General features: G+C 48.1%; 1 protein-coding gene across 2 annotated transcripts; it reads left to right on the forward strand.

The window, feature by feature from the left end:
- Window positions 1–523: 523 nt before the first annotated feature.
- LOC132008065 (signal-regulatory protein beta-1-like) lies at window positions 524–14545 on the forward strand. 2 transcript variants are annotated; one of them, XM_059386456.1, is made up of 6 exons: window positions 524–642; window positions 4116–4472; window positions 6883–7203; window positions 7790–8128; window positions 11877–11984; window positions 13771–14545. In XM_059386456.1, exons 1-6 carry the CDS (start codon window positions 573–575, stop codon window positions 13875–13877), a joined length of 1302 nt encoding a protein of 433 aa, XP_059242439.1. In that variant the 5' UTR covers window positions 524–572; the 3' UTR covers window positions 13878–14545. The 2 variants fall into 2 exon arrangements, with proteins under 2 accessions (XP_059242439.1, XP_059242440.1); XM_059386457.1 differs by lacking the exon at window positions 13771–14545 and adding an exon at window positions 12516–13043.
- Window positions 14546–14972: the final 427 nt, after the last annotated feature.

Raw genomic sequence — 14972 nt, forward strand, 5'->3', positions numbered from 1 at the left:
GAGCAGGAAACTAACAATGAGAGACTATAGACGCCGGGAAATAAACAGAGGGTTTTAGAGGGAAGGGGAGTGAGGGGAAGAGTGAGCCCAGTGATGGGTATTAAGGAGGGCACAGATTGCATGGGGCACTGGGTGGTATACACAAACGATGAATCATGGAACACTACATCAAAAACTAATGATGTACTGTATGGTAACTAACATAACATGATAAGAATTTAAAAAAAACACACACAAAAAAACCCCCAAAACATAAGAAGAATGAATACTGTTATGCTGAAAATAAATAAATAAATAAATAAATAAATAAATAAATAAATAGATTCAAATAAAGAAAACACACACACAACCCAAAATGGAAGAAGAGATCCCTAACACCATGTGAGGCCTCTCTGCCTGACGTCTGTTTCACAATCCAGAAGCAAATTGCTGCCTCACAGCTGTGTGACTGCATTATAGATGCTTCCTTCCTCTTCCAGCACCAGAGGGGCGGGCTGTTCCTCTCCACAGAACAGAGGCCCCATCACCCCAGCACACACATTTGCAGAGAGCGGGATCATTAGGCCTCCACCATGTGGGCCCCTGCCTCCAGACCCTGCTCATCTCCTCACCTGCTGCTGGTTCTGCTGTTGGGACTCACAGGTGAGCATTGCTTTGAGGGAGACTCCCCTTTCCCTGCCTCCTCAACCACTCCCTGTCCCTGGGCATGTAGGGCCTCCACGTGTATGCTACCCACACCCTCCACAGAAAGCCAAGGGCTGAGTCTCATCTGAGCTTGAAATCAGGAATCCGAGCATTTCCTCTGGGGATCCATCACTTATAGCTGGTTACCACTGGCATCCAAAGAATCAATGCTTCAATGGGTAACAATGACAGCTTTGTGTATGTTCATTGATCTAATCCTCACAACATCCGTGCCTGATAGCTCTGACTGTACTCCTGATTGCAGATGGGGAGGCAGAGAGAGTAACCAGCCCGGAGTCACCTACTTAAGTCCCTGGAGCAGCTCAGGTTCATGTCCAGCCCACTCAGCTCCACAGTTCATCTTGTTAACCATGTTATGCTGCCTAGATCCTCAGTGGAGGCCAAGTGCAGAAACATCAGAAACACAGAGAGGCAAACAGTAGAAGAGCCATCACGTATCACACGCAGAGGACTTCAGAATTCCACTGTGCTGCGTGTACTCACAAACTCTTGTTAATGACGTGCTGCATGTTTCCTAGGTGCCAAATTGTTACTGAATTTTAACATGTACTATAATTTCACTTAATCCTCAAAAAAATCTCTATACTAGCATGCTGGGCCACATTGTACATATACAGGGAATGCACTTACCTCTGTGTGTGTGTGCATGCACGTGCATGCATAGGAATGGGCATAGGGGAGGGGTACACACATGCATGTGCACACACACATGGGATTTTGGAAAACACTTTGCTTTTTCTCCTCATAATGCAGCCAGTCTACGTGAAATGCACATTAGAACTATGTTTGGATCCCTGTCTCTGAGCTACTCACCTACTTCTTTAATTCTCTAAACCTACCTCTCACCCCTCACCAAGCTCTTAAATTAAAAATGAAATTCTCTCTTGGTAAAATGAGTAGAACCTTGTGCATTGCTACATTGGAAATGCCTCCATGCTGGATTCAAGTGGCTGAGGAAAGAAGCGTCAAAAATTCAGGGATTCTTGCCTGTGTGATCTGCATCTGTAATTATATCCACTTTCATATCCCAATCCCAGTTATCTGGTGTCCACTGATGCCTCCGTGCCTCAGGAAATCCTCATGAGTGATAACTTTCCAAATTCCTGAACACTAACGATGTGCCACACACATACCTGGAAATGTCTATGTCCATTATGTCATGTAATCTTTGTATCCAAGGGAGACATTCTTGTCACCCCTACCTTGCAGATAAGAAAAGAAGGCACAGAAAGGGCCAAGGCCACTGAGTATAAGTGAGAAGGTAGGATTGGAACCCAGGCAGTCTGATTCTAGATCTCACAGGTCTAACCATTGCTCTTTTCAAACCCTATGACCCTAGGTCGATCCCATGAGATTTCTGCAGATCTTCCAATCAGTGTGGGGAAGGGGGTGGTGTGGTAAGGAATATTTGTGGTTTGCTTCCCTCAAGTGCTTCTGTATTCTGAGTTCTGGGTATATGCAAGTGTTTGTTTCCTCCACGTCATCTATGTAGAAAACTCGGCTTCTGATATAATGTCCTGAGAAACTCTCCACTGAAAATAGACTTCATGGTCTCCAAAAGGGGTCTCATTGGGCAATTCACACATTATACAAATATTAACTATATACCTACTAGGCGACAAGAACAGTTATATTAACATAGGGCATGTTGATGAATAAAAGACACAAAATAGTTGACCTTTTAGAAGTTGTATCATAGTGGAGGAAAGGACAGGAAACAATAGACGCAATAGATCAGTAAATAACAGAGGTACAGAGAGTGATGAACATTACAGAAAAAACATGACAGTGCAGCTGGATACGACAATGGGAGAACTGCCAGGGTGGGATATATTTAAACAGGTAGCGTGGAGCAAAGATAGTAAGAAGGCAATGGAGTGAGCCATGTGATTTTCTGGGGGGAGAGCCTCCTTGAACAGCATTGGGAACAGCATGAGACAGAATCCTCTGCTCTGTTCAAAGATTCAGGCTTTTTTTTTTTTTTAATAAATTAATTTATTTATTTTCAAAAAAACAGTATTCATTATTTTTTCACCACACCCAGTGCTCCATGCCATCCATGCCCTCCATAATACCCACCACCCGGTACCCCAACCTCCCACCCCCCCGCCACTTCAAACTCCTCAGATTGTTTTTCAGAGTCCATAGCCTCTCATGGTTCACCTCCCCTTCCAATTTCTCCCAACTCCAGTCTCCTCTCTAACACCCCTTGGATTCAGGCTTTTATTCTGAATGAAATGGTAGCTATTGCAAGGTTTTGAAGACAGAAGTGACACGATCTGACACGAGTTTCATTCTAGCATTTGGTTGAGAATGGAGGACCACAGGACAGAGAGAAGTAGCTAGAGCCCTCAAGAGCTCAGTGCTTCCATGTGAACAAGGTAAACTGGTTTGCAGCAAGACAGCAGCCAGGAGAGGAAGAGGAAGAGGTCAGCCTGCGGGTGCCTGCAGTAGGGGAGTCTTTAGCCATTAGCATAGGAATTGAGGTGGGGAAAAAAAGGCACCCAAGGGTCAGGACCATAAGCATCCGGGAAAATAAAGGTGTCTCCGCTGAGATGTGCAAGGATATGTGGGGAACTGAGTTCAGTTTAGGACATGTTAGCTGTGAGAGGTTTACTTCTAGCTAAGAAAAAGTTCGAACGGTGTTTGGACATACATAGCATAGCTGAGAGGCAAGGTGTGGGCAAAAATAGAAATAGGAGGTATATAGATACACAAATGGTAGGTATTTCACCTTTCCTTGGCTCCTCAAGACCACCTAATCCTCTTCCGTCTCCCCTCCCATTTTCCCTCCATGTCTCCCTCCATGGTGCATTCCTGTTTCTTTCCATTTTCCTCCTAGCAGTTCAGCTTCCTGACTCCAGTCTTCTCCAGACCTAGAAATCAAAGTACACGATGTTCTTGGCACACACAGGATGTGCCTGTAATAGCTCGTGCCCTCCTTAGGAGGCATGTTTGGTTGCAAGTACCGCTAAGTGCATGGGTTTTACCAGCTCACACTCTGCAACGGTGAACCACAAATTTCCTCCCTGAGGAGTAGCTAAGAAATGGAAAAGAACACTGGGTGTGTGTGTGATGCACCAGCAGCCTGCTTCTATGATTTCTGTCCCTGCCTGGTTTTGAGGACTCTTCACGTAAGAAGAAAAGGGTTACTGTTTCTCGATGTCTCCAGAGATGAGCTAGTCACCAAGGCAGGAAATCCACCTGCAAAGTCAAACCTGCTCTATGCCACATCACTGAGCCTCTCTGTGTCTTTGTTTTCTCCATTGTGATGGGGTCTCCAGTTACAGGCTCGGGGGAAGGGTTGCTCCCGGTGTGCACTCAGTCAGGGAGCTGTTGTGCGTAAACACATGAGGAGATGCGCAGGATCACTGCAGGATGAGGAGACGACTGCTCTCTTTTCCCTCCAGGTGTGGCCGGTGAGGCAGGGCTGCAGGTGATCCAGCCTGACAAGTCAGTGTCTGTTGCAGCCGGACAGACAGCCACTCTGCGCTGTACCGTGACCTCCCTGATCCCCACAGGGCCGACTCAGTGGTTCAGGGGGACAGGGCCAGGCCGGGAGTTAATCTTCAGTTTCCAGGGAGGCCACTTTCCCCGAGTAACAAATGCTTCAGACACCACAAGGAGAAACAACATGGACTTTTCCATCCGCATCAGTAACATCACCCCAGCAGACACCGGAACCTACTACTGTGTGAAGTTCCAGAAGGGGACCCCTGATGATGTGGAGTTTAAGTCTGGACCAGGCACCCAGGTCACTGTGAGTGGTGAGTACGGCCTGGGCCTTCTTGTCCCTTGGTTGTCACAACAAGACAATAAGAATGCCCTCCATTGTCTGACCAACAGCTAAGAATCAGGCGTTGTGGTGGATGTCCCTGAATTCAGCCGCTGCCATGATTCAGGGAAGGAGAGGCCTGGAGAGGTCCTGATGCTTGCTCAACGCCCCTGATAAATGGTGGGAAAGAATAGAACCCCAGTCTGTGGATCCATAATTCTTGCCTTTTTCAATCCTGACCAGCTCTCTGGATCCAGGGATGAGGGACTTACACTCTGAGTGATTTGGCCCATCACATGACCCAGTCTTACTCCTGCCTCCAGAGAGTGTCCCTGCCATGTGGCTGACTCTTCTCTAACTCAACACTTACTGTGTTACTACTGTGTGCAGTCTCTTGTGTGCCTGCAGGGGAAACAGGGCACAAAACAGGCAAGGGCTCCTTTCTCATGAAGCTCACATTCCCTTCCCTTCCTGTGGACGAATGTACCCAGGGCAGGGAGGTGGGACATGTCTCTCTTTCAACGTAGAAGAATCACAGTGAGAAGGGGTATAAACTCACTGTTTATGCTGAGAGCCCAGGATGGAGAAGATGCCAGAGGCTGCCACTTGTGGCGGATCTGTCCAAAAAGCATCATGTAATTCAGGGACTGACTTCCATAAGAACACTGAGTCTCCCCTCAGCTCCTGGACATAGGCATGCGGGTGGTTTTATCCTGATTGTGCAGGTGTTACAGGAGTTCCCAGTTGTACATTCCTTGCCTGGGCACCAGAACTAGTAGGTGGCTCCAGCACTGGGCAGATCTGTTCCTCCTGGGAGAGCTCTCCTTCCTCTTCCCCAAGCTACCCACACAGGGTTGCCCTGGTTGAGAATGGACGAAGCTGGAGGGACCATCTCAGCCCATTTACAGATGACACCGAGGCTCAGAAGACCCGGCCTGAGCAGGGAAGTGAGCCACAGCCTGACTCACAGCCCTGCTCTCTGCACACTCTCCGCACCAGCCAAAGTGGGTGAAAGTGCCCACCCTCTCCTTGAAACTCTTGTAAATCTTGTATGGTTCTCTTTGTCAGCAGTAAACATTAAGAAAACATGGGAAGAGGTGGGCTAGCTTTGAACCCCCAGATCAGACAGGTATGCAAACATCTGGTGAAGTGTCGAGCCTGTTCCTGGAGGACACGGCTTCTCACGAGTAACAGGATCCAGAGTCTTTCCACTGTTGTGTGGTGTTGCTCCTTCACTGAGCAGCCTGGGACACCGGCCTGGACAGAGAAGAAGGGACCCGCAATCCCAGCAACACTGGGCACCCCATTCCTGGCTCTGCCCACTAAGGATGACTGAGGCACATCTTGGAGGGTGTTCGGCTCCAAGAGCGAGAGTTCACATTCTAGACTCAGCTGTCAGGACCCGACATCTTCCCTCTGTTGTTGTCGAGTCAACATGTCTGGACACCCGGAGGGAGCCCTCCCCATAACCGTTTTCAGTGAGAATGTCAGATGGAAAAGGAGGGTGGCTGTCACTTTCGGGCTGGAGAAGGTGGGACATTTATTCTGTTGTGGATGAAACAGCTGGAGGCCACAGGAAGTCTCCCCGGTAAAGAGCAGTCCCATTGTAACTGGACCAAAGGAGCTTGGCTCCTAGGTGAGAGAGAGACAGAGACCACCCTGGGGGAGTTTCCTCACAACGTTGTCTTTATTTTACAGGTAAAGGATCACAGGGAATAATTTCCAAAGCCATGATGCCGAACAGGGGCAAGTAGGCTCTATATATTAGGGCTGCAGATGAATATTCAGAGGGGGATTTTAGCACTATAATGAGACTGAGGTTACTGTCAGCCACTTTCTGATTCATCTGCTCTTTTCCATCTGCATTTCCAGTGATAAATTTCAAGCAGAACCAGTTGCATTCCCTTACTTGCCCCTTCCTGCAATCCCGGTAAGGAGAAGTGCCTCTTGTCCCATGTCACAGAAGAAGAGCCTCGCCGTGCCACAGCCCCATTGTGGTCAGCTGGCCAGCCCACTTCTGGCCTCTTTAGGGGTCCCTGTTCACTATACAGTCTGTTGCATATGTTCTCTGACCTCAGTGACGTTTGCAGAGAGGCAGCTAGGAACGGTTGATGCCAACAGTCAGACCCATCAGAAACGTCTTTCCTGTGCCCAGATTGGTGGGAAGTCACCTGGCAGAGAAGTGAGGGGGTGATTTGAACTCAAGCCTAGAACTGCATCTGGGCCCTACCCCTGAGTCAGAGTTCAGCTCTGGAACGTCAGGGCCTCCTCTGTGCAAGGAGGAGAAGACACCGCCCTCCGCACACTCTCAGAAGGGTGGCGGGTTCTCCACAGCGCCCTACAGGTTCCTGAGCGCTGAGGACCACAGTCATGCTCACTGTTCACAAATGTTTCTCTTGTAGCCAAACCCTCTCTCCCCGTGGTGTCCGGCCCCACGGCCAGGGCCTCGCCGGAGCAGACAGTGAACTTCACCTGCAAGTCCCGCGGCTTCTCCCCCAGAAACATCACCCTGAGATGGTTCAGAAACGGGAATGAGCTGGCAGCCTCCCAGACCAGCGTGGACCCAGAGGGAAACAGAACGTCCTACAGTATCTCCAGCACAACCAGACTGGTGCTGGCCCCGGGGGACGTTCGCTCCCAGGTCATCTGTGAGGTGACCCACGTGACCCTGCAGGGGGTCCCTCCTCTTCGTGGGACTGCCAACATGTCTGAGGTCCTCAGAGGTAGATGTCACTCCCCGCCAGCCCCAGCCCAGGTCCGGCCCCCAGGTCTCTGAGCCTACCCCTCCCCCCCGCTTCCTGCTCCAGGCCCTCTGTTCCCTGGAGTCTGACCCCTGGCAGACCCTCCAGGTCACCTGCACCTAGATGTGCCGTCACCTCCTACTGTTTCCATGGCCACTACGGGGTGAACACCTACCATGTACCAAGCACTGCGCTTGGTAGTTTCCCTTACTTTACCGTAGCAATTCCAATTATTGAGCACCTGCTGTACTACATGCCACTGTGTGCTTGGTGAGGTCATTTGTTTTGCTACAGTTATTCTGTTCCAAATGTATGTGTGGGGCTGTCTCTTGATTTCATTCATTCTTAGCCTATGAGGAGCCATCAATCCTTGCACACCTACTGTGTGCTGGGCACTGTGCTTAGGGATCTCATTCACATGCAAAAACTCAGTGTTTGTGCACCAGCTGCATGCCTAGTTCTGTTCTGGGTGACTCCCTTGCTGTGTGGGGGGACCTAATTTCTCGAGCCCCTCCCCCATGGTCCATCTGTTCCATGAGGTGAGAGCTTCTGCCCTGTACTGTTTCAGTTCCGCCCACCTTGGAGGTTTCCCAGCAGACCGCGTCAGGGGACCAGGTGAAAGTCACTTGCCAAGTGAAGAAGTTCTACCCCCAGCGCCTCCAGCTGACCTGGCTGGAGAACAGCAACGTGTCCCGAACAGAAATGGCCTCAAGGGCCTCGAACCTCGTAGAGAACAAGGATGGGACCTTTAACTGGACAAGCTGGCTCCTGGTGAACTCATCTGCCCACAGGGAAGACGTGGTGTTCACCTGCCTGGTGCAGCATGACGGGCAGCCCCCGGTCACCAGAAACCATACCCTCGTGGCCTCTGCCCACCAGAAGGACCAGGAAACCCATAATAACCAGGGTGAGGCCTCAGTGATCCTGCGCAAGGATTCTTGCTCCCTCTTTCCTCACCTGACCACAATTAAGTCACCATGCCTGTCCAGACACCCCCTTCCCGCTGTTATTTCCCACCTAGCATGGTCTCTATTGCTTCTATGCTTTTCCATCATCACCATGAAAAATGTCTGCACTTGCCACTCTGAAATTCGAGAAGGGACCCTGAAGACCTGGAGTTTTGTATCTTGACCAGGCTCCTGGGTGACTGTGTGTTTTCACACCTGGGGTCTCTTCTCTCCCTTTATTTGTGACAGCAGGCTAGCAATAGTCATGATCGCTCAAAGCACATTCACTTTATGCCAATTCCAATTCATTTTTGGTCTCTTTTCCTGCTTAACCAACCCTCTGACTTAGAATTTTACAGAAGGGACTCAGGGAGCAATGAGGAACAGATGGTGAATATTTCCTGCCCTTAGGCCGGCTGAGGAGCTAAGCTATTCCAGGGAAACCTGAGTCCGTGAAGATGGACCAGCAACCTGTTAAAAAAGGGGGGGGATTAAATATGGCAGGGGAGCATTGTCCCAAAAACTACAGAGGCCCCTTTCTACAACTAAAACAATCCTTATTTCTCTCTCGTGTAACATCAAGCCAGTTTTCCAGGAGTCTTTGTTCCAGAAGATCTTTCAGAGGTCCATGTTCCTTCTAACATGCCCAATGACATTGTCCTCTTGCCTGGGTCAACACTGGGCCACCGAGGGTTCATGTCACTGCTGCCCAGGAGACTAGAGATAGGAAGGGGAAAAGAAACGATTTCCCTTAAAACTAGAGGTATGCAGAAGTTGTTTAATTGTGTCCACTAATGACTTAGTCATGGATCCACATCCAGCTCCAAATGGAGTCCATGCTTGTGTGGTCATGTGACTAGTGACATGGTTCCTTCTATAAAACCAGTACTATTACACTCTTAGTAAAATTAGCAATAATTCCTAGTATGTTTTGTGTGGACCTAACTTGGTTTTAATTCAACCTGTAAATGCTTCAAAGATATTTCCTATGAAACATCTGGGTCTCCATGATTCTCTTGTTGCTCTGAATAGAATCTGAATAGCTAGGTCTACTCAAATTCTTCATTTCATATTGGATGCTTGTGGTAGGTTGAGCTTTTGAAAAATTCAGTCTTTTTCTCTGAGTTGTCCGATTTCTGCACATAGAGCTTCTCATAATATTACCTAGTAATCCTTGTGGTGTCTGTTGGGCATCCCATTTCATCTCTGATATTGGAAATGTGTCAATCCTCATTTTTTTTCATTATCACAACTGATGGAAGTTTTTCAAGTTTATCAGTCTTCTCAAAGAACCCACATTCATTTCAGTGATATTCTCTATTGTTCATTGTTAATTTCTTTGCCTTTTCTCTCTTTTTTTATTTCCTTCTCTTGCTTTGCGCTTATTTTGCTCCTCCTCATTTTTTCTTTTTTTTTTTTGGAATGGGAAAAACATTATCAAGTCTAGACTTTTCTTTGTTCGAATACCACCGCTGGGCCTCCTCTGGGCTTGGGACATTGGGAGTGTGGATCCAGGATACCTGGTGTAGGTTCCTCCTCCAGAATGGAAGCAACTAGCCCAGTTGCCTTCCTCTTCCACCTTTCAGAGCCCTCCATGGGTGGACCTCACATGAGTTCCAGGGGGCAGGCTTCTACTGAGCCAGGAGAGGTGGGAGAGATAGATGAGTCTGCACCATCTCCTGCCCTTTCCTGGGTGTGGTGGAGGTGGGAGGGGAAAGGCATAAGGGGATGTGCATTTGGACGTGGAGATTTTTCTCTTTTGTCTCCAGAGATTCTGCAGTTTGGGCATTGCTCTTCAAGGACTACCAAGAGCCAGTTTTCCATAGAATATACTGTCCTTTTGTTGTTTTTCCTTTGGGTTGAGAGGCTATATTTGGAGATGAGTAGTTAAGCCTCTGTCTTGTACTCAGCAGCCCATTACAAAGTGCCCAGAGGGCTTTGAAATGTTCAGCCCCATTGACCCTATCCCACATCTCAGTATCCATCTCCCATATTTCCATATCAGGGCCCTACTCCAGCACAGTAGGTGCAGTGTAGCTGAGAATTCAGCTCTCTGTAGCACTGATACTCTTATGTTTATGTTGGACGCAACTGTGTTCTCAGCTTTTTCTGCCCTCCAGCTCTAGGAGGTAAGAGTCTGCACTGTTGCGAAGTCCCCTGACATTCACACATAACCTTTCACATGTGATCAGTCTTCACTTTGCACTGTCTTTCTCCGAAGGTTAATGCCCAGCAAGAGCCACCCAACCCGTAGTTCTTGTAATTATCATGTCATCAGAATGCCAGAATACTCCCCTCCTCTGCTTACACCAGCCCAGGTCACCACGGTGAGGTTTCAGCAGTGACAAGGGCAGGGCAAGCCAACACCTACCCTGCTCTAACTCCCACAGGGCTGGGGGCCTCATGACCAGCTTGCAGAAAGAGACCCCAGTCCAAATGGGCCCATTAGAGTTGGCTTTCCAGACCCCAACCAGATAAACTCCACACATCAGGTGACCCAGGAAGGAGACTCTCAGATGATAAGAGAAGAGAGAAAGCTCACTGTGGTTTGCTTGCTGCCCGATTCACCTGCATGAGAGAGCGAAGGAAGTAGGACTGGCAAAGAGAGATGTTGACACAATTCAGGACGGCAAGACTCAGCCTCAGACAGAGAACAAGCAAGCTGCCTGCTCTTTGTGAGTTGTTTTAAATGGAGAGGAATGGTTTACTCTCTGTACCCTCACTTCCTCAAGCCTTCTACTGCTAGCTCTCCTCTAGAAACAGGTACAAACATGGCCAATTTCTTTCAACTCAGAAAAAGTCCAGCAGCCCCAAAGCAGAGACCTGTCATCCTCTAACATGCTAGGGCAAATATGCTGAGGACCTACTCCTTCTTTTAAGATTACTCTATATATTCCCAAAAATATGTGGATTTTTAAAATTCAAATATAAAAACAAAATGGGTCATTGTATAAAGTAAAAATATCAGAAGCTGTCCTTCCAGATCAACAGTCTATGTCCAAGAGACAGATGTCAGCTGAAAGTGGCAATGGGGTTCAGGTGGCCTGATTGTGTTTGAAACTCTCCTGAGCATTAGACCCCATTTCCTTGATTCCCCAGGATATTGTCCAGCCAACAGGTCTCCTGAGGTCAGGTCATCCCGAGGACTCCCTCCTCACCTCTATACATGGGAGTCATCCATGTGCACGGAGCAAAGCAGAACAGCCTTGCCCCTCAATGACCGTGATATCTGTTCTCACTCTTTGAGGCCGGGCAGACATTTGTCCCTATGGCCCAGAGAGTTTGGCTTTTTCCTGGTCCAAAGACAAGGTCTCAGAGTCATCCTGCAGGCCATCAGTGAGGGGGTTCCCTGGGTCTGAGCCACTTCATCTCTCCACCCTCTGTAAACTAGGAGACTGTTGGCTCATCAGAAAGAGGCTGTGTGACCTGCCCCACTGGGTGTGATGACCAAGTCAGTAAACCAAACTTACCTGTTGTGGAGTGCTCGTTCTCCCCACCTCTTCCCTCAAGAAGGACACTTGGCAGTAAGAAAGGGGTGAGTGAGGTGATGAATGTCTAACCCCGAATTCTGCCTTGAGCAGGGGAAGAATTCATGAGCTTCAGAGTGTTGATAAGACTGAGTCGCTTCAGATAGTGTAAGTGGAGGACCCAGGGAATGGACTCCAGGGTGCCCCACTCTGATGATGCTTCCTATCCCTTCTTTTCCAGAGTCAAGGCCATTTACTCCATTCCTGATGGCTCTCACCCTGGGCCCGAAGCTGTTGCTGCTCATCACTGTCTCTGCTATCTATGTCCACAGGAAGCAAGCACCCGATTGTAAGTTATGGGTCAGGGAGAGCAGGCACAGTTAGTTCCAGAAAGAGCCACGTCAGGAAAAGGGGAAGCCCACAGGTCACACAGGGTCAGCTCCCACCTGCAGTAAAGAGCATGTGACATACCTCCCTTGATACCCTCGGGAGTCTCAGGGGTCCAGGCTCCCTGAGGTGTTGGGGGAGGGGGCATTTAGCCTATAAAATATGGGCAGGGTCAATGGCTGTCAAAGAGTGTGGACAGAGTCCTAGGGATTCTGGGAAGGAAGTGGGCAGAGAAGCTGAACGACAGGCAGCTGGGTGGGAGGATCACTTGGAGAGCATCACTAGATAACGGAGAACTGAGGCTCCTTTGGGCACAAGATGTCTGTGTTTAGAAGAATCCTGACATGTACCATAGGGCTGCTCTGAAGATTTTTTCCAATCTGATCCTTTGTGGGAGATACTGGAGGGGATGGAGAGAGGGGATCAAGCCCTAAGGGAGGGAGGCTTAAGTGGCAGAGTCCTCTAGCAGGGGCTGCCTGTCCTTTTACAACAGGTGTCCCAGGAGGAAAATAGCACCAAGGACATAAGAAACACGTTGGGAACATTTCTTGAATGTTGTGCCCATAATCAACTGTGAACATGGGTCCCACAGCTCCTCCCTTTCTCTCCTACTACATGTCACCCTCAGTTTCTGCTCCTTCAGTCCTTGAGGGGTGCAGCCAAGGACAAGGAACATTGAGAAGCTTCCCAATTCTGCCCCAAATACCTTGCTTCTTCCAGAGACTCACCTGCCCACAGTCCCTTCTGCTCCTTCTCACAATCCTTGATGACCTCAGAGCTCGGTCTTAATACCAAGTCCTCAGAGGGGCCGTGGGAACTTGCTCTGGGGACTGATGCATGGGTATCTGCCTAAATATGAGAAAAGAGTCCCACCTACACATACCAGGTGTCTCTCATTCATCATCTGGGGACTGTGGGCATGGACTGCATGCTTACATCCATGTTCTTGGGAGTTATTTCTGCCAACCCCCAGACATTCTAGGCTTTGTGAGGTTCTTCACTGGGTCTTAAATAAAATGAATCTCCTCCTGGTTTGAAGAAGAGAAATGATTCTCTTTCCTCTTTACCTTCATGTCCTACTCCTTAGTCCCAAGGACAAAACACCCTCCTCCTTGTGATGGGAACACTAGCTCTTCTGTCACCTTCTTTCTTCCCAGCCCCACTGCTCATGTACATGAGCTGGCAGTCCAGAAGTCTGGAGCCATCCTTGGTTTTCTTACTTTATATCTCATATTCAATTCTGCCTTCAGAATGCTGTGTGCAGTGGCCTGATGGTAAATGTGAAGCAGTCTACTCAGGGAAAGGAAAAATATCCTGATTTGTAGTACTTGTAGACTTCCGTGGTGTCAACACTCCCAATGTGACCAATGACAAGCTAACAGTGTCTATCAACTGTCTTATAAAATTCCTGAGAAACTCTCAAGTGTGAGTGCAAGCCTCCTCCCAAAACCAGTGAGCTCCACCCAGAATCTGTACAATGCTTACCCCAAGCCTGCTCCCTGGTCCTGGCCAACAGCACTCCTTCCTGGGCCATTCTTTGTCTCTTACAGCTCTCCAGTTTCAGCTACAGTGATTCTATGGCAATGGGGTCAAACTGTGTCTTTCCTCTGCTTCTTTCCCCTAAAGATCTGCATGACGCTCTCTCCCTCTCTTATTTTCTGTTTAAACATCACCTTATTAAAAAGTACCTTTCATAAACCACCCTGTATAAAATATCAATTCCTTTCTCTCACTCTGTGTTCCCACAGCTCATAACCTAATTAAACTACAGAGGGAACACCTGACAAATACAGTCCAGCCACATCATCACGAGTTCACCAATAGTCATAAACCACGGCCAGAGTATGCTCCCTGATATAATGTGATGAAAACAACACTTTTCCTCTTGTGACCTTCCTCCCCAAACCACTGCCCCAGTCTGTGTATGAGAAAAGCATTCGACAAATTGCAATGAGGGACATTCCACCATATACCAGTCCGAGAAGCTCTCACAGCTGAGAGGAGCCTAGAGAGACATGACAAGAAAATGTAATGTGGTATCCTGCATGGAATTCTGGGACAGAAAGGGACATAGAGTGAAAACTAAGGAAATCTCTTCTGGACTGAATACTTGTACCTCTCCAATGCTCATGGGATTTGGAGGTGGGGACTTTGCAGATAATAAGGTCATGAGGGTAGAATCCTCATGAAAAGGGACCAGACAGCCACCTCACTCCATCCACCAGGTGAAAATACAAGTAGTTGGCAGTCTGCAACTTCAAAGAGAGATCTCATCACAACCCAACTATCATGGCACCCTGATCTCAGACTTCCAGCCTCTAGGACTATGAGAAATAAGTTCCTGTTGTTTCAAGGCATCCAGCTCACGCTGTTTTATTATAATGGCTGAAGATAAGACAAGATCAAACTATGGATTTTGGTTAATAACAATGCTCCAATATTGGTTCACTAATTATAACAGATGAAACAAATTACTGTAAAATGCTATAAGGAGGAGAAACTGTATGCACCTATATATTGGAACTTTGTGTGATTGTCTCAGTTTTTCTCTAAATGTAAAACTGTTCCAAAAATGTAACCTTATTCTATAAGGTTGACATTCTATAAGGCTGACATCTATAAGGTCTACATTCTATAAGGTTGACATTCTATAAATGTCAACATCTTGTCCTCAGCTGGATCTCTGCCTCTTGCACCCCCTTGGAGAGCAATTCAAGGAAATGTGTGGTGGGGAGATGTCTGCGTTTCTATACCCAGATTTTATGTTACTTCATAGGTCTAAGGTTCCTCTTCCTTTCTCTGTCCTCTGTCCTTGCTAGAGCTCACTCCAATGCCTGGCATTCAGAGATCCCAGAACAACCTGCTTCTCAGTCCCCCATGATATTCACTCTATATATTTTCAATTAGTGAAGCCCAGGTTAGATCAGGTGGAGTCAGGGAACTCTGCATG

Source organism: Mustela nigripes, unplaced genomic scaffold, assembly GCF_022355385.1.
Source record: "Mustela nigripes isolate SB6536 unplaced genomic scaffold, MUSNIG.SB6536 HiC_scaffold_25, whole genome shotgun sequence".
NCBI classification, from domain to species: domain Eukaryota; kingdom Metazoa; phylum Chordata; class Mammalia; order Carnivora; family Mustelidae; genus Mustela; species Mustela nigripes.